Here is a 23,935-nt window from a genome sequence, read left to right as displayed (position 1 = left end):
AGAAGAGGACTAGAAATGACCAAATGAGATGGTCAGGAGATCCCTGCTGGGTAATTACCACACGGGTGTATCCTGACTATGCTGACAAGCATCACAGTTATCCCTCTGCCTATATATCAAGTTACTTAAAGTGGTTATCCCATGATTCAATGTAAAAAAGATCAAAATCAGACATCATATACTATATTTCAATTTATTTCTAATAAAGCTAGAACCAGCCTTGTACCTCACATGGATCCAGAGCTTTTCCCATTCATTGCTCTGCTAGATCGTCTTCAGGTGTGCAGCTCAAGGGTCTTGGCTTTCGCTGCAGCTCTCTCTCTCTATCACAGCTCAGGGGATGTGGCCTTTCTGCTTCAGCTATCTCCCTACCACAGCTCACATAGTGTTGCCTTTCTGCTGCAACTCTCACCACATCACAGCTCAGGGGCTAGCTTTCTGCTGCAGCTCTCTCATTATCACAGCTGAGGGGGCTTGACTTTCTGCTGCAACTCTCTCCTTATTACAGCTCACATGGATCCAGAGCTTTCCCCATTCATTGCTCTGCTAGATCTTCTTCAGGTGAGCAGCTCAAGGGGTCTTGGCTTTCGCTGCAGCTCTCTCTCTATCACAGCTCAGGGGGGGTGGATTTCTGCTGCAGCTCTCTCCCTATCACAGCTCAGGGGATGTGGCCTTTCCGCTACAGCTCTCTCCCTATCACAGCTCAGGGGGGGGTGGATTTCCGCTACAGCTCTCTCCCTATCACAGCTCAGGGGATGTGGCCTTTCCGCTACAGCTCTCTCCCTATCACAGCTCAGGGGACTTGGATTTCTGCTGCAACTCTCTCCTTATTACAGCTCAGGGGAGAGGCCTTTCTGCTTCAGTTCTTTCCCTGTAAGTTGGGACTACACTATGATCTTCTGTATAGCCACTGAACTGAAATGGGTCACAGCACAACTCGCAAGATGCCACGACCCCAGAATTGCAAAAAAATCCAGTACTTCTGACCCACCAATTTCTTTCTTCCTCAAAAACACCAGGAGAGATGACTATGTAGAAACCTGCCCCTATAATCAAGTAGAGGGAAGGGCTGACATAAAAAGCAGGAGGAGCAAGGATGCACAGAGTTGCTTGAGCCCGCCCTCAGTGCACTTAACTGCTCATCTGCATATGGATTAAAACTATGTGGATTAAAGCTTATTCTCCAGAATGAAGCAGCGGATCACTAAGTGAAAGATATCATTTTATTCAGCTGAGCTAGCCCTACAAGACATTGTGCCTATTTTATCAGTGAATTTCCTGGTAACAGATTTCCTGTACTTACAAGGATCTCAGTCCTCTCTCTGGGCATATGCTGCAAAGTCTCTAGAGAATATGCTCAATGGCAAGTACCAAAATTAACAAAATCTAAAAGTACTGTAGACATAGACAGGAATTGGGTTAAAGGGGACCTCTCACTTCATAGTGCAGTGCAATCTGGAGACAGCATGTTATAGAGCAGGAGAAGCTGAGCAGATTGATATAAAGCTATGTGGGAAAAGATTCTGTAAAACGTGTACTTTATGCATTTAAATCTCAGCTTTTTCTGATTTCTTTATTCACGGGGGATGTGTTATCAGTGACTTACAGCTCTGTATACACTTACACAGAGAATGCTATCAATCACTGATAACACCTCCCTGTGTACAGCTATCAGGGACTGACAGCCATCTCTGTATACACACTTACACAGAGAATGCTATCAATTACTGATAACACCTCCCCTGTGTACAGCGCTCAGTGACTGAGAGCTATCCCTATATACACACTTAGGGCTTATACACACAAACATATTTTTTTTCCATGTCCATTCCGTTTTTTTGGGGACCGTATGCAGAACCATTCATTTCAATGGGTCCGCAAAAATAAATAAATTACGTTACATCTTGTGCATTCTGTTTCCGTACGTCCGTTCAGCAAAAAAAAAGTCCTATTATTGTCGGCATTACGGACAAGGATAGTGCTGCTCTATAAGGGGCCAGCTGTTCCGTTCTCCAAAATACGGAATGTACACGGACGTCATCTGTATTTTTTGCGGACTGCAAAATACATATGGTCGTGTGCAAGAGCCCTTACAAAGAGAATACTATCACGGTTAACACTTCACCGTGGACAACTAGCAGTGACTGACAGCCATGTTTGTATACACACACTTACCCAGAGAATGCCATCAATCACTGATAACACCTCCCCTGTGTACAGCTATCAGTGACTGACAGCTATCTCTGTATACACACTTACACAGAGAATGCTATCACTGATAACACCTCCATGTGTACCGCTATCAGTGACTGACATATATCTCTGTATACACTCTTACACAGAGAATGCTATCAATGATAACACCTCCCTGTGTACCGCTATCAGGGACTGACCGCTATCTCTGTATGCACTCTTACACAGAGAATGCCATCAATGATAACACCTCCCCGTGTACAGCTATCAGTGACTGACAGTTATCTCTGTATACACACTTATATAGAGAATGCTATTGATAACTGATAACACCTCCCTGTGTACAGCTATCAGGGACTGACAGCTATCTCTGTATACACTCTTACACAGAGAATGCTATCAATGATAACACCTCCCCGTGTACAGCTATCAGTGACTGACAGTTATCTCTGTATACACACTTATATAGAGAATGCTATCGATAACTGATAACACCTCCCTGTGTACAGCTATCAGGGACTGACAGCTATCTCTGTATACACACTTACACAAAGAATGCTATCAATCACTGATAACACCTCCCTGTGTACAACTGAAGTCAGAAAACGCTGAGATTTAAATGTATAAAATTAAACGTTTTACAGAAGCTTTTCCTACAAAACTATATATCAATCTGCTTGAATAATAAAAGACGAGGACGGCACTCACTGGTACTTGCAGAGTGGTTACTTTATTCCAACGTAGTAAAAGGTAGGGAGCAGACTTACATACATGTGTGCATCAGCAGAATAAGGCGACGGCCGTTTCGCACCTAGGTGCTTCGTCGGGCCTGTACAGATTGCAGGCCCGACGAAGCACCTAGATGCGAAACGGCCGTCGCCTTATCCTGATGATGCACACATGTATGTAAGTCTGCTCCCTACCTTTTACTACGTTGGAATAAAGTAACCACTCTGCAAGTACCAGTGAGTGCCGCCCTCGTCTTCTATTATTCAAGTGTATTGCAACAGTAACAATTTGGTTACATGTTGGGCTGAGCACCACTGCTAGCAGTATATGGATAATACCTTGCCAAGCACTCCGGTGAACGATTCCTTGGCAAGGTGCCACTCCGACTAGCTCTATAACCTCCTATATAATCAATCTGCTCAGCAAATCCTGCTCTATGACATGATGTCTCCAGATTGCACTGCAGTTTGTGGTGACAGGTCCTCTTTAAAACTGAGGCAGGATGTGTAGCTACCATAAATAATCCGAAGGACAGCACCAATATGTAGTCAGGAGACTAGCCGATAGACAGATGGATCAAAGTAACAACCAGAAATACAAGAAAAAAAGTTGGGAAAAACAAACATTAGGTGGTGTAAATGGGCTGAAGTAACCCAGGCCTGGTGACATCATCAGAATGTGTTGTAGACATTGGCACTATGTAAACAAGAGTAACTGGAGGCGGCCCTAATTGGCAGCTGGCTAATGACATCACTGGGTGAGGTTTCTCTCAAGAGACACGAGTACCAGATACAGTGAATTCCAGCAGGCACCGCGGGTGTGAAACTAACCTAAACAGCATGTACTTCTTGATGAGACTTCATCTGGGGTAGGAGGTAGGCTACAAATTCATGACAGGTTCCTTTTCGGTCTACCGAATTCATCTATGGGGACGTACATACCACAACTTGGGATAGGAAAGTGAATTTACTCCCCCAAAGGTCCCCTCATCCTTTCCAATCATCTTCTATGGAAAGTGTTATATCATATAGGAGGAAGCGTAGTGCTGAGCAATCCAAATATAATCACTGGCTCCATAATCTAAACACGGACTTACTTTTTCTTTCCCAAGAACTTTCAGATGCTCCAAAATCTGTCCAATCAGGGTGTCACACAGTTTGTTGATTTCCCCCAAGAATTTTGTATCTCCACCATAGAGATTATCATTGGAATCAACTGAAGAGAAAGAGAATAGAAGGACCGCGTTGTTATATTCGCATGGTGCAGGCAATGCAAGTGCTGAAGCGGTTTAGGAAGATTGCAGGTACCCAGCATGTAACCCACGTCCCCTTTATCAAATTTCTGTGCCGATTCATTACTAAATGCATTTCTATAACTTTGTTTTCCTGGTACAAAGCTTCAGATTCCCCACACAGACATAACATTCAGGCTACCTGCAGCCACCACTAGAGGGAGCTTACTGCAATACTGTTTATATATTGTACTGAATAGTGAAATAGTATCTAGTGAGCTCCTCCTAGACTATGTCTACGTAGGTCAGGGATCAGCAACCTATGGCACTCCAGCTGAAACTACAACCCCCAGCATGCAAGCTTGCTAGGCTGTTCTTGGGACTCCCAGAGAAGTGAAGTGAGCATGTTGGGGAGTTGTAGTTTCCTAACAGCTGTGCCGGAGGTTGCCGATTCCTGACATAGGGAGATCTGGAGCTCTGGGTCAGGAAAGCAGAGCTTCAAATACTATAAAAATAAAAAGTATGTTACAAAATTAAATCAGAGCAGAATGTTGGATCTTAAAACAACATTGGTGTTTAAAGGGGTTTTCCAAGATTTATTAAAAAAAATTGGCAGAGCGCAGAAAAAAAAAAAACTGGTGTTTAAAGGGGTTTTCCAAGCATCATAATCATAATCATAAATGTAATGCCACTCCAGTCCTCAAATCCATAGTTCATGTGACTACTGCTGCCAATCACTGGCCTCAATGGTCAAGGCCATTCATGTGCATATACTGGTAACCTATCCAGAGGATAGACCATCAATATCAAACTCCTGGAAAACCCCTTTGAAGAATGGAAATTTACTTCAAGGCAGGGATGCCCAACCTGCGACCCTCCAGCTGTTACAAAACTACAACTCCCAGCATGCCTGGACAGCCTACAGCTATTAGTGCATACTCGGAGTTGTAGTTTTGAAACAGCTGGAGGGCTGCAGGTTGAGTATCCCTGCTTTAAAGGGAACCTGTCATCAACTTTAAGCTGATCTCACTGAGGGCAGCATAAAATAGTGACAGAAATGCTGATGTCAGCGGTGTGTCACTCATGAGCTAAAAGTAAGAGGTTGCTGAGAACCAGCATCATAATCATTGGAGCCCAGGCCTTGAAAAGAGTCCAGTCTACCTGAGAAGAGTCATGGTTATTCATGATCTCCTGCTCTCTCGCCCATCTGCTGATGATTGGCAGTTCTCTCCTAGAGAGAAAGAGAGAGAACTAGGTAGAAGACTGTCAGTCATCAGCAGGAGATTAGGGATACCCATGACTCTTCTCAGGTGGCCGTGGCTCTTTTCCAGGCCCCGTCTGCAATGATTGTGATGTTGGTTCTCGGCAACAACTTACTTTTAACTTATAAATGACAGACCGCTGAAATCAGCTCACCTGTCTCTACTTTATAATGCCGTTAGTATGGGCAGCATAAAGTTGATGACGGGTTCCCTTAAAGGACTACACTGCAAGAAGAGATACACAGAGCAAGACTCCATGTACCTTCCAGGAGAAGCTGGATCGATCCCAAGAAATTGAACTCATGGTTTACTAATTGACTTTTCAGAATAAGTCAAACATTGTGGGCAGTGTTTTGGAGCATGGCATCCTATCCATGTACGTTTCATTTATCTCCTGCTTAATGCATTGGTAAATACGCGATCTATTGTTTGACAATTTTGGATTTTCCAGACAGGCACAATGATCTTGCAGTGTGGATTGGCAGGGAGTTTATTTGGAGTTCCTCAGAGACATGCCAACTGTAAGCAACAGCTGCTGGAGAACCCTGCCAAGTGCGAGGACGGGTACTGAAACAGCCCAGCGAGCCTGGAGCACTGGAACTCAATCAGAGCTAACAACCAGTGTCCGCCACATACTAGATACGCACTCTCATATATTAAAGATTTACTACATGCTAATTTAATTCAGTTATGCCATGAGGGCGACTTTCTTTTATACTCCCTATCAGCGTACTTTTACTTTACAAAGATGGGTCTCCATTATGAAACAGAGCAGATACTCAGATTCTTTTCCTTGTGTCAATTGTCAAATTTTAAAAAACTCCACACAAAAATGTAAACCTTAAATTTTGCATTGTTTGGTGAACTCCTAGTCCCAAAATTTGCACTCAGGAATATAGCAATGTGTGTCTTTTCCCTCCTGGAGTCACCTGGAGCAGTATTTCGGACTGTAAGTGGCAGGGAACGTCTAACGACAAACTTTCAATGTTGCAACTAAGCAAGGGTGTAAGTAGAGGGAGCGTAAAAGTTACTCGAGGAACCCCATGGCCTACTTGTCAGTAAGAGAACACCAGTGGCCAATGTAGCCACCAAAGAGAAGCCCAGAGGCAGAAGACAGTGTTGGTGGTCAAATTGTCAAACCCTATCCCTAAAGTCAAACTTCCAATGTTGTAACTAAGCAAGGGTGTAAGTATAGGGAGCGTAAAAGTTAGTCGAGGAACCAGATAGCCTACTTGTCAATGTAGCCACCAAAGAGAGGCCCAGAGGCAGAAGACAGTGTTGGTGGTCAAATTGTCAAAACCTATTCCTAAAATCAAACTTTCCTAGGTTGCAACTAAGCAGGGGTGTAAGGATAGGGAGCGTACAATTTACTCAAGGAGCCCTATGGCAGGTAGTGTGTGTACATGTCTCTGTAAGGGTACCTGCACACAGGCACAGGTCAACGTCCAGAAGATCCTCATGAATTACCATGCGTATTTCTGTGCGTTCTGCACCCAAACAAGCAGCTGTTTTTGATGAGGTTTTGCCGAAGACCTCACTCTTCATTTGCAAACATAGTTGTCACACCGCATGGCAGGTCATTCGCACAGGAAAAATCTGCAAAGCGTACATGAGAGTTCTGTTATCTCATCCGTTTTTGCAGGTACTGTACTACGATGCAGTTTTTCTGCCTGGGAATCCGCAACGTGTGCAAGTGGCCAGGAGATTTGTTACAGAGGTGTAACCTGAAGAATAATAGAGAGCTGGGTGACACATATCTACCCTACCATGCTGTAAATAGGATGACTCTTTTAGGATAGCTCACCTTTGTCTATGTGATAGAGATAGCTCTCTTGACTTAAGGCCGCCAGTAAGTGCAGGACGCTGGTGTAGATCCGGACTTTATCGTCGCTGTTATCTTCCCAAGTGTAGTTTTCAATCACATTTAAAAGACCTCGTACCAGGAAGAGAACGCCTTGTTCAGGGTGATCCTGCAGACATAACAGGTATGTAATAATGTATAACAAAACAATAACAAAAACAGGTGCACTCTGCAGTCTCACTAAACCCTCAAACTAATTTTAAAATTGAGAGATTAGTCAACATGTCCTACGGTGTAGAACATGTCTAAGCCCGGGCACCGCGCCGAAGTTTCTCAAGTAGCCCATGTACTTACCACACTATGTGATATCAAGCGTCAAAATCTTGCTGGGATCCACTGACCATACATTGATGACCCAGCCCCAGATCTTCATAGATAACATATTTGCAAAAATCCATTTAACTGGGTTGCTTTGGTGGCAGGTGCATGGATTTCTGCAAACTCCATTCAGGTAAATGGGACAAAGAAAAGTTTTCAAGAAATCTGCGAGGTTGAACCCGCTTCGCCACTGAGCATCACTGTAATGTAACAGGCTCAATACCCGTGTCTACACTTCTAACCTGCCATAAGAGAAGAATGGGGGAATGAAACTAAAGAGCATCTGTCAGCAGATTTGTACCTATGAAACTGGCTGACCTGTTAGAGTACTTTCACACTAGCGGTTTTCTTTTCCGGCATAGAGTTCCGTCCTAGGGGCTCTATACGGGAAAAGAACTGATCAGGCATATCCCCATGCATTCTGAATGGAGAGCATTCCGTTCAGGATGTCTTCAGTTCAGTCTTTTTGACTGACCAGGCAAAAGATAAAACCGCAGCATGCTACGGTTTTATCTCCAGCCCAAAAAAACTGAAGACTTGCCTGAATGCCGGATCCGGCATTTTGTTTCCATAGGAATGTATTAGTGTCTGATCCGGCATTCAAAATACCGGAATGCCGGTTCTGTCCTTCCGGCCTGCGCATGCGCAGACCGAAAAAAAGGTGAAAAAAAAAAAATGATGGATCCGTTTTGCCGGATGACACCGGAAAGAGGGATCCAGCATTTCAATGCATTTTTCTGACTGATCAGGCATTTTTCAGACTGATCAGGATCCTGATCAGTCTTACTAATGCCATCAGTTGGCATACGTTTTGCAGGCATTTCCGGCGACATGTTCATATGTGCCCGCATTGCTGAGAAAAATGAAGTTTTATTATATGCAAATGATCCTCTAGGAGCAACAGGGGCATTGCCGTTACACCTAGAGGCTCTGCTCTCTCTGCAACTGCCGCGCCCTCTGCACTTTGATTGGCAGGGTCAGGTGTGACAAGGACCTGTTAATCAAAGCGCAGAGCGTGCAGCAGTTGCACTCTAGGAGTAACGGCAACGCCCCTGTTGCTCCTAGAGGCTCATTTGCATATACTAAAACATCATTTTTCTCAGCAATGCGGGCACATATGAACATGGGACCAACACTGATGTCTTCAGCTGCCAAGTGCACATGTAACAGGTCAGCCAGTGTCATAGATACAAAACTGCTGACAGATGCTCTTTAAGACTCAAGTATAGTGACCATTGGTAAAGCAAAACTAACATCTCGATGATGAAATTCTCCTTATGGAGATCTAGCTGGTGTAAAGTATCTTACAATCAATACTCCCTGGGAAAAACTATTCCAATTAACTCTCCTCCAGAAGGAAGAAAACTGTAAGTCATTGCCCAACCCATACAAGAGCCTTGAAAGATGACGGGGGATTTCAGCCAAACCGGAGTCACCCATCTGTAGACCTTGGGGTTGGTGCTCCTCGTCAGTACAGAACAGGGTCACTTGGTTGGCTGGGTAAAATGTCTGACACAGCTCTTGGGAGAATACTGTCTTTTTCTGCAAACTAAAAGAAAGTACTTGATACTCACAGGAACGACCAGCAATGTGGAGAAAAGGTTGCTGAGGAATTCCAAGAGAAAGGCTTCAGAAGAGCGCAACTTTCCATCTATATTAATAGCCTTTGGCACCTCTGGAACAAGGCTGACGGCAGCTTTGAAGAAGGCATCAGCTGGAGAGAGGAAAGAACGGCTCATAAAATACTTGTTTCCAAGCCTTTTTTTTTATCCAGGAAGTTTTTCATAAATTGTGATTTAAGGAATTGTACTTTCATAACTTAACCATAGCATCAACAACTAAAATAAAACTCAGCCGTTCCTTAAAGGGGTGTTCCAGATGAATATAACTCTCTTCACTGTATAATGAAATAAAGGATGGTTTCCATTCACTGACTACAATGATACTCATGACATTAGAAAACTGCGGAACTTTTCAAACTAACTAAGCTTTATTTGCAAAGACTGGAAAACCCATGTAAATCAAAAATGGTAACCTTCCCCGTTTCTGGTGGAAATAAACAAAAAATACAAATACAAAATCGGTCCAAAAAAAAAGGAGAAGATTTATGCAAATCTACCCGGTTTTCCAAGGCGGGGTTTATATATTCTGATTTGTGGAATTTAAATGTTGGCAAGTAGGCTTATCATACGTTGGAAATGTGTGTGACAATGAGTAAGGCCACCATTCAGTTCCAAAGGAGTTGTCAGAAGGCTTCCCTAGGATCCTCAATGACAAGCAATTCAGGGTCATCAAGAAGCATATTTTCGATCTAGGGTTCTTCCCCAGAAATAGATATTTAACATTTTTGGGACAAATACACTTTGAAGAACGGATTTGCCCTTTTATGGACCCTGGATACTTTTGTACAGTGTTAATAGGAGATATTGGAGTGCACAATATGTCTCAAGGCAGAAGTCCATCAGAGAAGTGAATGGCTGGTGATCTGTGGGTGGTCTCTGAAGTACGGCCTGTAATTCCAGGCTCATGTGGTCTAGTCAGTGTTCCAAGCCACAAAACTAGAGCAGATGCCAGAGGAGCTAAGCTCATTGGCACAAAGCATGGCACCCGCATGTTGTATAATTGAACAGGAAATCTCCCCGTTTGTTTTTCAAGTTGCTCACGGTGTAAAAACTCTGGCAGGGACAGACTGGGAACTGAAAGTGGTCCTGGAAAAATAAAATACAAAAAAGTGGCACCTGTGTTGTAGGTGCATCAAAACGGACACAAGTATGGAAAGGCCAATACGTGTAGATGGGGCCAGTGATCCTGCATAAAATAATGCCTCAACAGAAGAAAATACCACAGTACAGCACAAAATACCTCCCCAGAAGCTGTCCATCTGTGGTGGCCATCAATAGCTACCATGTTCTGTCCTCCTCCTCGAGTTGTCGCTCACCTCCTAAGTGGAGGGCTTAGCAGGTGAGATGAGGGCCACAGCACCAAGACAGCCCTACTTTCAGCATGCTGCCTGGACCCATTCCAAGTAGCCATCTCCAGTGCAGGCCACAGGTCTTTTCCAGCCTGTGGCCTGAGCGCCTGCTCCTCTGCGCCATTTGTACACTGCCTCATATAGCGGCCTGTGCCCCATGACTGTGAACTGCAGGGCAGGGAGCCATGGGCCGCAACAGTATTCAACTGTATCACCTTTCTCAGGACAGCCATACAATTGAATTCACAAGGGCACTGTGGCTGCTAAGTACCTGATGCTCACAATGTTAATTCATGCAGAGAGCAGCAGATCACTGTCTACCTGCCCAGTGGCTGTGGGAAGGGCTCATGCGGCCCCCTGGGCATAGGCCCCACGGTAGGGTCTATGGCCAGTCCACCCTTGAACTCTGGGGTCTTAGAACAGGGGCTCATTTTCACCATGTTTATAACAGTCTAAGGACAACCATGTAGATATCCCTCCTGCAAAATGACTGGGACAACATAAGGCTATCTAATAAAACATACAGATGGCACAGTTCTAGACTTGAGGGTGATATCATGTCACGGTGTGATATCTTGTCATAAAAGCCATTGAAAAAGTCAAAATTCTTGCCATTGTTTACTGAAAACATTAAAAGGGAACCTGTCACCGGGATTTTGTGTATAGAGCTGAGGACATGGGTTGCTAGATGGCCGCTAGCACATCCGCAATACCCAGTCCCCATAGCTCTGTGTGCTTTTATTGTGTAAAAAAACACTATTTGATACATTTGCAAATAAACCTGAGATGAGTCCTGTACATGAGAGGAGTCAGGGACAGGACTCATCTCAGGTAATTTGCATATGTATCAAATAGTTTTTTTTACACAATAAAAGCACACAGAGCTATGGGGACTGGGTATTGTGGATGTGCTAGCGGCCATCTAGCAACCCATGTCCTCAGCTCTATACACAAAACCCCGGTGACAGGTTCCCTTTAAAGGGAATCTGTCACCCCAATATCGGACTATTATCTGCAGTAAAACATGACTAGTACTGCAGATATGGAGTCCAGATTACTATTTTTGATTTTACTACTGCCCCCAGTTCCCCCACTGTCAGCCCTCAGAGCTGCATTGAAATACATTGTCAGGACTACTGCGCATGTGTACAGGAGTCCTCTCCATTATGTAAGCACAGCAGTCCTGACTGTGTATTTCAGTACAGCTTTGAGCGCTGACAGCGGGGAACTGAGGACAGTGAGAAAATAAAAAATAGTGATCTGGACTCCTTTTCTGCAGTACTACTCATGTATTATTGTAGATAGCAGTCCAAAATTAGGGCCCTTTAAGAATCAAAATGAGGATTGCTACATCTGTATACCATCTACGTCTACATGCACCATATACTTCTAGATATACCGACATATATAATTCTACTAAAAGCTAGTATTTGGAAGGAACAACCTGTACATACGCTGAACTTTAATAAAAGTATAATACAGATAATCGAAATTGTTGAGTTTTTGGACTTGTGCACCTCAACGGTGTGCCCAATACATATGTTTTGGCACAGCACACTTTAACCGCTTCCATCACATCAATGGCTATTCACATACAGTACCAATCGACTTTGTCACTTTCATTAGGTATTGAGTAAGTCTTCCCCTTCCTTCAGTGCTCTCCCTTCTTGTCTTTTCACTGTCGACAGAGACTTTAACACTGAGCCAATTGGATAAATCAGCCGTGATCGCCGTGATCACCCCATTCAGAACTACGATCAATGCTGATCACAATGGTAATTGCCAGAGTCTTTCCCATTAGGGTCACTGGCTCTGATGGTGTGACAAGGACAGCCTGGGGTGTAACTAACCCCCTTAATAACTAAAAAAAAAAAACAACCCCTTATCCAGACCAGATCTGCCCCATCCAGCCCCCCCCCCCCCCCCCAACCCACCACCATAAAAATGCATATAAACATTAAACGATATGCATACCAGGGAACGACCAATTGATCAGCATCCTAGTCCAGATTAAAAATGTCCTACATCAATATCCGAGTACAGGCACAATATCAGTTATTACGTCCTCATAGTTGGGGGGGGGGGGGGGTTGGTGTGTGCCGAAAGACAAGGAGCTTCATGTAAAACATATACTGTAAGTGACGAGTAGATTTCTGAGCGATACGCATGTGCCCGGTAAATATCTAGAGAAAAAAAATCTATTTATCACGGCCGTCACAAGAAGGCTGAAAAGAGAAACTATTCAGTTCAACACATGTTGATCACATCCCATCAACATTAGGCTTCATGTCTCCCAGAAACCAACATGTAACCTGGTTCTCTAAGCTGATGATCCTTGGATGATCAAAAACAAGCTAAATGTCAGTCTAGTAAATCAGGCTTTTCAATTAGGCAGGTGACCATAGGGGACCCTGCCACCTACATGGATACCAGAATTATAAATGGCAGGAGGGGGCCCGTTACAGATTTGGTCCCCCAAGACCTAAAAACGTTGGCATCTGCAGCAACATTAGTCATATGTTCCATCATTGACATTTATTTGCAGCCAACGGTTTGTACCCAAAAAGTTTCATACACTCACATGCACTATAAGTATGCTTTCTGTTGCCGCAAGTAAGGAGAACATCTATCTTCTACCTGCAAGGGTAGACAAGGGATAAATATGAGCTAATGACCCAACGAAGTGTGTGAAATCACCAAAATCTGCTAACTACTCCCTTCAATTTAAGCAAAATGGATTTACTATATATGCACTATATGTAGTTGGCATATGTAATGCACATGCGTTGTACTGTACATGTGGCTATTGGGTGGCATGTTGGGTTGTTTTTGAAGATTTATTGTCAAGTGTTCCTAAAGCAAATCTGCTCACTTTGGATTAGCTCTTTCCGGCGCTCACTTCACCCAACAAACTGATCAGAGTGGGTCCTGCTCCTGGGTGCCCATGGATTAGCAACCATTTGCCAAGAAAAGTGGGTGATTAGTGTTAATTTCCACTGCAAAAATAAAATTTTAAACATACAGGGAACAAACCTATCTTTTGCAGTCCTATAAAGAGGGAATGGAGCAGCAGCAGATATGTGCAATTTATCACTCTCAATGACTATGATGGTCGACAATGTACAACTGCTTTGATTACCGACTTGGATTCACTTTGTGAAATAATAAAAATTGAGTGAAAGGGAAATGGTGCCGCCTGCCTTCCTGCTGGGTTTTTATATTCAGTTTATAGAGCACAAGAAACGTATATCTTACGCTACAATATATGATGGGTTATGGAGTGCAATAGATTCTTTTACTGAAAATGTTTATTAAATACCTAATGCGTGAAGCGGCTCAGGTCACACATCATTAGATCTTCGATGGGCAGGTGAAAGTCTCGCTTCACTACACCTGGCTGCTCCAGCAGCCATCCAGAAAACTGTGAAGCACTTTGTGGAATGAATATAACAGAAGTCATTGATAAAGAAGATCTGCCTTGACCACATGTAAGAGCAGAGGTACAGAGCTCGTTTTGTAACACCATGACCACAAATGTGGTAAGACTGAAGCAAAAACCTGTGTTACAATTTATGGGGATTTAATAGGTCATAGCTCACTAGTAGTAGGGATGATTTCCTTACTAACAAGGACTGCTAGAGTAGTAGAGATGTCCTCCGCACTAGGATTACTAGAGTAGTAGAGATGTCCTCCTTATTAGGATTACTAGAGCAGTAGAGATGTCCTCCTTACTAGGATTACTAGGGCAGTAGAGATGTCCTCCTTACTATGATTACTAGAGTAGTAGAGATGTCCTCATTATTAGGATTACTAGAGCAGTAGAGATGTTCTCCTTACTAGGATTACTAGAGTAGTAGAGATGTCCTCATTATTAGGATCACTAGAGCAGTAGAGATGTTCTCCTTACTAGGATTACTAGAGTAGTAGAGATGTTCTCCTTACTAGGATTACTAGAGTAGTAGAGATGTCCTCCTTATTAGGATTACTAGAGTAGTAGAGATGTCCTCCTTATTAGGATTACTAGAGCAGTAGAGATGTCCTCCTTATTAGGATTACTAGAGCAGTAGAGATGTCCTCCTTACTAGGATTACTAAAGTAGTAGATATGTCCTCCTTACTAGGATTACTAGAGTAGTAGAGATGTCCTCATTATTAGGATTACTAGAGCAGTAGAGATGTTCTCCTTACTAGGATTACTAGAGTAGTAGAGCTGTCCTCATTATTAGGATTACTAGAGCAGTAGAGATGTTCTCCTTACTAGGATTACTAGAGTAGTAAAGATGTTCTCCACACTAGGATTACTAGAGTAGTAGAGATGTCCTCATTATTAGGATTACTAGAGCAGTAGAGATGTCCTCCTGTCTAAGGCCTCTTTCACACTGGCGTGTGCGCCCCGTTGCCGTATTGCGGCCCTCAAAATGCGGGTCGCAATACACGAACACAGTCCGTGGGGCAGCCGCAGCGGATCGCGGACCCATTCACTTGACATGTTCTATCTTTTTGCGGAACGGAAGTACGGGACGAAACCCCACGGAAGCACTCCGTAGTGCTTCCGTTCTGTGGTTCCATCCCGCAACTCCGGATTTGCGGACCCATTCAAGTAATTGGGTCCGCATCCGTGATGCGGAATGCCCACGGAACGGCACTCGTGTACTGCAGATCCGCAAATGCGGTACGTAATACGGCAACAGGGCGCACACGCCAGTGTGAAAGAGGCCTACCAAGGATTACTAGAGTAGTAAAGATGTCCTCCTTACTAGGATTACTAGAGTAGTAGAGATGTTCTCCTTACTAGGATTACTAGAGTAGTAGAGATGTCCTCCTTACTAGGATTACTAGAGTAGTAGAGATGTCCTCCTTACTAGGATTACTAGAGTAGTAGAGATGTCCTCCTTACTAGGATTACTAGAGTAGTAGAGATGTCCTCCTTACTAGATTACTAGAGTAGTAAAGATGTCCTCCTTACTAGGATTACTAGAGTAGTAGAGATGTTCTCCTTACTAGGATTACTAGAGTAGTAGAGATGTCCTCCACACTAGGATTACTAGAGTAGTAGAGATGTTCTCCTTACTAGGATTACTAGAGTAGTAGAGATGTCCTCATTACTAGGATTACTAGAGTAGTAGAGATGTCCTCATTACTAGGATTACTAGAGTAGTAGAGATGTCCTCATTACTAGGATTACTAGAGTAGTAGAGATGTCCTCATTACTAGGATTACTAGAGTAGTAGAGATGTCCTCATTATTAGGATTACTAGAGTAGTAGAGATGTCCTTATTATTAGGATTACTAGAGTAGTAGAGATGTTCTCCTTACTAGGATTACTAGAGTAGTAGAGATGTCCTCCACACTAGGATTACTAGAGTAGTAGAGATGTTCTCCTTACTAAGATTACTAAAGTAGTAGAGATGTCCTTCGCACTATGATTACTAGAGTAGTAGAGATGTCCTCCGCACTAGGATTACTAAAGTAGTAGAGATGTTCTCCACACTAGGATTACTAGAGTAGTAGAGAGAGGTCCTCCTGTCTAACAAGGATTACTAGAGTCATAGAAATATAAAGTGCATCAATCCAATCAAACATCATGTTCTTCACCTCCAAATACCACACAAATCTAGACACTTTTCTGCACACTATAAATACTTGTTTGCTTATGTAATCCCTAATATATAGACTACATCCTCATAAATACCAGTTCAATAGTTGATCAACTTGAGCGGCGGAAAATATTAGAAAAAACAGAGAGAACGGCCGCAATGAGGTCTATTCAGTAGATTTAAAGGTGTACAGCAGGAAACAGGACCATGCAGTGCAATGCCGCATTGCAGACAGGGGCTAGTAAACAATGTCTGATTTTGCAGTTTTTTTCTTTTTTTTTTGCGCCTTTATCACTGGTTACAAAAATATGCTCAGCTCTAAAAGCTTTTGTCTCAGGCAGCCCATAGCATCAGGTCCGAAACAAAGAAACCTGCTATAGTGGTGGACTTCCAAAACCCAGAGTCAGCTCTCTGCGTCAGCTCATTTACACCAGCAGCTGGAACCTACTGGGTGTGGAAAGCAAATCCACCAACGGGAGTCAGTAATAATCACATTGAGTCTGAGAAATTTAGGGATTAAATATGCTGTCAAGAGATTTGATCAAATCCTCACCTTTGTAGTTATGGGAAGTTTATATCAAGTGCCATCAACTTTTTATATATTCTTAAAGGCAAACCTGTCACCGGGGTTTTGTGTATAGAGCTGAGGACATGGGTTGCTAGATGGCCGCTAGCACATCCGCAATACCCAGTCCCCATAGCTCTGTGTGCTTTTATTGTGTAAAAAAACTATTTGATACATATGCAAAATAACCTGAGATGAGTCCTGTACGTGAGATGAGTCAGGGACAGGACACATCTCAGGTTAATTTGCATATGTATCAAATAGTTGTTTTTTACACAATAAAGCACACAGAGCTATGGGGACTGGGTATTGCGGATGTGCTAGCGGCCATCTAGCAACCCATGTCCTCAGCTCTATACACAAAATCCGGTGACAGGTTCCCTTTAACTTCATATATTCAATATCAAAGATACCAAAACTCTTGTCTTGAGCAGGGGGTATCCCTCCAACCTGTGGTGTTCTGGCTGTTGCAGAACTACAACCTCTAGTATGCTCTGACAGCCAAAGGCTGCCAGTGCATGTTGGAGGTTGTAGTTTTTCCAACAGTTGAAGCGCCACAGATTGGAGATTGTCGCTCTAGAGGAATAATGGTTACACTTTAGATACACAAGACTGGGTTTTATCTTTCAATGACCGTAAACAATGGGAAGCAGAAGATTATCCCTGTGGGTATAACAGCCTCAAATTGTTCTATCGAGCCTAAAGCTTAAGTTGACCATACTGATTTCTTGGAGTGGAAACCATAGCAGAAATAACGTGAAAAGTAAAAGGTTGTAAAGTCACAAGATTTTATAATTGGGCTCCGTGTACAGTTCTTTTCAGCGAGAACAAATTGTACGCCGACATTCATTTACATGAATCAACCCTTGAAATATTATAGGCTTCTTTTTGTAAAAAGTGATAAACCCAATGCACATTTAACATGCATGACCTTTATGTATACAGGGAGTGCAGAATTATTAGGCAAGTTGTATTTTTGAGGATTAATTTTATTATTGAACAACAACCATGTTCTCAATGAACCCAAAAAACTCATTAATATCAAAGCTGAATATTTTTGGAAGTAGTTTTTAGTTTGTTTTTAGTTTTAGCTATTTTAGGGGATATCTGTGTGTGCAGGTGACTATTACTGTGCATAATTATTAGGCAACTTAACAAAAAACAAATATATACCATTTCAATTATTTATTTTTACCAGTGAAACCAATATAACATCTCAACATTCACAAATATACATTTCTGACATTCAAAAACAAAACAAAAACAAATCAGTGACCAATATAGCCACCTTTCTTTGCAAGGACACTCAAAAGCCTGCCATCCATGGATTCTGTCAGTGTTTTGATCTGTTCACCATCAACATGCTTGCAGCAGCAACCACAGCCTCCAGACAATGTTCAGAGAGGTGTACTGCTTTCCCTCCTTGTAAATCTCACATTTGATGATGGACCACAGGTTCTCAATGGGGTTCAGATCAGGTGAACAAGGAGGCATGTCATTAGATTTTCTTCTTTATACCCTTTCTTGCCAGCCACGCTGTGGAGTACTTGGACGCGTGTGATGGAGCATTGTCCTGCATGAAAATCATGTTTTTCTTGAAGGATGCAGACTTCTTCCTGTACCACTGCTTGAAGAAGATGTCTTCCAGAAACTGGCAGTAGGACTGGGAGTTGAGCTTGACTCCATCGTCAACCCGAAAAGGCCCCACAAGCTCATCTTTGATGATACCAGCCCAAACCAGTACTCCACCTCCACCTTGCTGGCGTCTGAGTTGGACTGGAGCTCTCTGCCTTTACCAATCCAGCCACGGGCCCATCCATCTGGCCCATCAAGGACTCACTCTCATTTCATCAGTCCATAAAACCTTAGAAAAATCAGTCTTGAGATATTTCTTGGCCCAGTCTTGACGTTTCAGCTTGTGTGTCTTGTTCAGTGGTGGTCGTCTTTCAGCCTTTCTTACCTTGGCCATGTCTCTGAGTATTGCACACCTTGTGCTTTTGGGCACTCCAGTGATGTTGCAGCTCTGAAATATGGCCAAACTGGTGGCAAGTGGCATCTTGGCAGCTGCACGCTTGACTTTTCTCAGTTCATGGGCAGTTATTTTGCGCCTTGGTTTTTCCACACGCTTCTTGCGACCCTGTTGACTATTTTGAATGAAACGCTTGATTGTTCGATGATCACACTTCAGAAGCTTTGCAATTTTAAGAGTGTTGCATCCCTCTGCAAGATATCTCACTATTTTTGACTTTTCTGAGCCTGTCAAGTCCTTCTCTTGACCCATTTTGCCAAAGGAAAGGAAGTTGCCTAATAATTATGCACACCTGATATAGGGTGTTGATGTCATTAGACCACACCCCTTCTCATTACAGAGATGCACATCACCTAATATGCTTAATTGGTAGTAGGCTTTCGAGCCTATACAGCTTGGAGTAAGACAACATGCATAAAGAGGATGATGTGGTCAAAATACTCATTTGCCTAATAATTCTGCACTCCCTGTACGTCCTAAATTACAATACATGTTGCATTCTCTAGATAAGTGTATTTAAATGCAAATCCAAAACCTGTAATGTGACATATTTCAAGCGGGACGTACTAGTCCTATAAGCGCATATGGACAGAGAACCACTGCAAAAACTGTCTCCTACTCTGGCCGGCTCAATAGGACCATTCTGCAGCAGCCATAGTGAGCTTAGACGAGATGCTGCACAGTTAGGGTCCATTCACACGACCGCAATTTCGTTCCGCGTTTTGCGGAACGGAATTGTGGACCCATTCATTTCTATGGGGCAGGAACATGTCCTATTCTTGTCCGCAATTGCAGACAAGAACAGGCATATTCTATTAGTGCCGGCGACGTGCAGTCCGTAAAATGCTCGTTTTTCAAGGGATCGGCAGCACCTTCACATGGGCCAATTATCGGGAGCAAGCGGACGTAAGAACATTCATTCCGGATAATCGGTCTGATCCTCAACAGTGTAAACGGCCCTTAGAAAACTTGGACCTTGGCAATCAGCTGTTGCTTTGGCAGCTTCAATATAAAAAGGAGTCGTCCAACTGGGACAACACTTTAAAGGGCTTATCCATGACTGATGAAAATGAAAATGAAAAAAAAAATGAAAATCAGAAATCATATAGTACATGACAATCTATTTGTAAAAATGCTAGAACCAGCCTGCACCTCACATGGATCCAGATATCTCCACATTCATTGCTCTGCTAGATTTATTTCTGGCTGGCAGCTGCAGCTCTTTCCCTGTAAGGGTCCATTCACATGACCGTAAGTGGCGGAACGCCACGGCCAGCCCTGATAGAAATGCCTATTCTTGTCCATGATTGCGGACAAGAACAGTACCTGCTCTATATTTTTTGCAGTGCCACAGAACGGAACTACGGATGCGGACAGCACACATCTTTTGCGGTCCCAAATGAAAAGAATGAGTCCGCACCCATTCTGCAAAATTGCGGATCGGATGCAGACCCAGAAATACAGTCGTGTGAATGGACCCTAACTGTCACAGCTTCTAACAGAAGATCTAGTTGGTGACAGTTAAAGATTTAAACTGAGCACGTGCGACCACCTCAGTGAGGTGGGCATAGAAATAAGGAAAAGAACAACAGCAGGTGGCGCTATACAGAGAGAGTTCAGTGAATAGCTCACTGGCTATACTAAATTTCTAATTACATGCAATTACAAAAGTATTCAGATCCAGGTGCTGGTTTGAAAAATGTAGACTATTTTTAATGGCACAACCCTTTTATCAAGTAATGAGTTGGAAGGCAGTCTTCGTAAACTCACCTTGGGAAAGGCACTGGTTTGCAAGAGCCACCTGGCCAGAATGCAAGTACAGGTTAAGTCGGGTGAAGATGCTGGTCAGAGAAGGAATGGTAATAAAGCAGAAGGCAACACAAGCCTGTAACAAAGAAAATATAGTATACAGAAGTTTTTTTATTTATTGTATAGTTGAAGAAATGTATTCTTCATGGCATGATACAACAGGCTTGTACAGAGAATGCTTCTATGAGATGTCCCTATGGCCTCTTGCACACGACCGTATGCCCTCCGTGAGCGGGCCATATGTCCCGGAGCGGCATTGACCGTGCGCACGGGAGTACACCGCAGCATAGATTACATGCTGTCTCCCGTGCGCACGATCAATGCCGCTCCGGGACATATGGCCCGCATGTCTTGGAGGGCATACGGTCGTGTGCAAGAGGCCTGATAAGGATCCCTCCACTATCAGCCAGAGTGGCTCCTGCTCTGGAGAACTCAGGTCACCTAATCAGGCACATGGGTGCTACGTGATACTACATTTCTGCTGCAGAAGAAATATGTGTCCTCCTGCGGACTCCCAACAGCTTCATTTAGAAAAATTGCTGACAACCTCTTTTGGGGTAAGGCCACAGGGAGCAAAAGATGGGCAGACATTTTTCTGGCCCCAAGCAGTCCACAAATGGATTTAAAGTACATCTCAAACCAAATATCATAAAAAATGTGTTTCAGTTGTGCTCCAGATTTGATGCTCGTACTGTAAAGCCTCTTTCACACGAGCGTGTCCGGATGCGTCCCGGTGCATTGCGGCAAACCCGCGCGAGTAGGTACCCGAATGCGATTGCATTCCGTTGTTCAGTTTTTATCGCGCGGGTGCAATGCGTTTTGCACTCGCGTGATAAAAAACTGAATATGGTACCCAGACGCGAACTTCTTCACAGAAGTTCAGGTTTGGGTTCAAGGTTGTGTAGATTGTATTATTTTCCCTTATAACATGGTTATAAGGGAAAATATAGCATTTTGAATACAGAATGCATAGTAAAATAGGGCTGGAGGGGTTAAAAAAAATAAAAAAATAATTGATGATGTCACTACGCTCATCACATGGTCCGTCACATGATCCATCACCATGGTGATGGATCATGTGACGGACCATGTGATGAACGTAGTGACGTCATCAAAGGTCCTATTCCTCACAGAACAAGACAGAAGAGATGCCGGCTGCGCGAACAAGTGAATTAAGGCGAGTTAAATTATTTTTTTATTTTTTTTAACCCCTCCAGCGCTATTGTACTATGCATTCTGTATTCAGAATGCTATTATTTTCCCTTTTTAACAATGTTATAAGGGAAAATAATAAAGATCGGGTCCCCATCCCGATCGTCTCCTAGCAACCGTGCGTGAAAATCGCACCGCATCAGCACTTGCTTGCGGATGCTTGCGATTTTCACGCAGGCCCGATTCACTTCTATAGGGCCTGCGTTGCGTGAAAAACGCAGAATATAGAGCATGCTGCGATTTTCACGCAACGCACAAGTGATGCCGTGAAATCACCGCTCATGTGCACAGCCCCATAGAAATGAATAGGTCAGGATTCAGTGCGGGTGCAATGCGTTCAACTCACGCATTGCACCCGCGTGGAAAACTCACCCGTGTGAAAGGGGCCTAAGTATGGGCAGGAAGTTGCAGCCGTATCCTCCCTTTTCAAAGTTACAGAAACCATACTTTGGTCAGAAGTATACATGGACACTGCCATGCTCCCATCCCCCCCTTATTGTGTACTGTACTCCCAGAGCGTCACCCTGCATCAATAAATCAGGAGAAAGGGCCCTTTACACAGGCTGATTCTCGCCCCGTGATCGCTAACAAATGTTCATAGGAACGCTCTTCAGCAATTAACTGACGGTGTAAAGTGCTGCCGATTACATCATTCATGTGGTCACAAAAATTGTCGTTTGCCGGCAGCAGATCGTGCTGTGTAAATAGCATCTGCTGCCGGCAAACAACGAGTCAGCATGGGAACGACGAGCGATGGCTCCTCCCCACACTGTGGAGGACATGCAGCGCTCTCCTTCATTGACCAGAAGGCGTTTCCAAAATTGCCCTGTGTAATGGGGCCTTAAAGGGGTTGTCCGCTTTTTACTATTGATGACTATCCTCAGGATAGGTCATCAATATCAGACTGGCGGGCGTCCGAATTCGACACTCCCAACAATCAGCTGTTTGAAGAGAAGGCAGCGCTCATACGAGCTCTGCCTTCTATGCTCCGTTTACCTGCTCGCCGCAGCAACTGCAGTGGTGGGCAGGTGTAATTACAAGTATGGCATCCCCATTCACTTCTATGGGACGGCTCTGTAGCATTCACTTGAACAGACAGAGCCGTCCCATAGAAGTGAATAGGACGCCATACTTGTAATTACACCTGCCCACCACTGCAGTTGCTGCGGCCAGCAGGCAAACAGAGCAGAGAAGGCAGTGCTCGTATGAGCGCTGCCTTCTCTTCAAACAGCTGACTGGTGGGAGTGTCGGATATCGGACTCCAGCAGTCTGAAATTGATATGACCTATCCTGAGATATTTACCTGAAAATAGGTCATCAATAGTAAAAAGCAGACAACCCCTTTAAGGCCCCATTACACAGGCCAATTTTGCAAATGCCTGCTGGCCAGTGAAGGAGAGCGCTGCATGTCCTCCACAGTGTGGGGAGGAGCGATCGCTAATGCCATCGCTTGTCATCCCCATACTGACTCTTGTTTGCATGAGTGCTCCCTTCTCTTCAAACAACTGATCAGTGGGGATAACGGAAGTCGGACCCCGCCGATTTCATATTAATGACCTTATCCTGAGGACAACCCCATTAAGTCAAGGAAAATTTCTCTATTCATTTCAATGCAGGACAGAACCTGAGAGACTAGCCTTTATAATGTGAGAAGATTGTTTTTTTAGTAGTAGTTTTTGAGATAATGGCTTAAAATATGATTTATTCATTTTAATCCAAAAAAAGGACGGTGTTTGCAGTGACATCAGACCTACCCTGACGAATGAGGCGGTCTTTCTGAATGATTCCCTTTCATCACTTTCTTGGTTTTCCATGGCCAAGTGGTTCACACTCTATAAAAACACGTGGTGGGTATTAAGTGCAGATATTTTTCGCTTCATAGTCGCTTTGGGTAGCAACGATCACCCGGAAATCCCTCTTTAACACACATGTATAAGGATCCGCTCAGAAGGCATCAGTTTGGCTCCGTTCCGTCTCCATTCAAAACGGAGCCAAACGGATCCCTCCTGGCACACAATGTAAGTCAATGGGACGGATCCGTTTTCTATGAAACAATCTGGCACAATAGAAAACGGATCCGTCCCCCCATTGACCTTCGATGTTGTTCAAGACGGATCCGCCCTTGGCTATGTTAAAGATAATACAAACGGATCCGTTCT

The 23,935-nt window shown here is 43.7% G+C and overlaps 1 protein-coding gene across 1 annotated transcript in view; it reads right to left on the bottom strand.

Moving 5' to 3' along the window:
* VPS35L (VPS35 endosomal protein sorting factor like) overlaps positions 1-23,935 on the bottom strand; it is an 80,846-nt gene that overhangs the window by 7,118 nt on the left and 49,793 nt on the right. Inside the window, 5 exon segments of the mRNA XM_040440277.1 lie at positions 4,019-4,137; positions 7,220-7,385; positions 9,169-9,308; positions 20,526-20,640; positions 23,531-23,608. Coding sequence (XP_040296211.1) covers positions 4,019-4,137; positions 7,220-7,385; positions 9,169-9,308; positions 20,526-20,640; positions 23,531-23,608 — 618 coding nt within the window.

The sequence above is a fragment of the Bufo bufo genome, chromosome 7 (genome assembly GCF_905171765.1).
Source record: "Bufo bufo chromosome 7, aBufBuf1.1, whole genome shotgun sequence".
Classification (NCBI taxonomy): domain Eukaryota; kingdom Metazoa; phylum Chordata; class Amphibia; order Anura; family Bufonidae; genus Bufo; species Bufo bufo.
The sequence above is the reverse complement of the archived record's forward strand: the minus strand, read 5'-3'. Positions and strand labels throughout refer to the sequence as shown.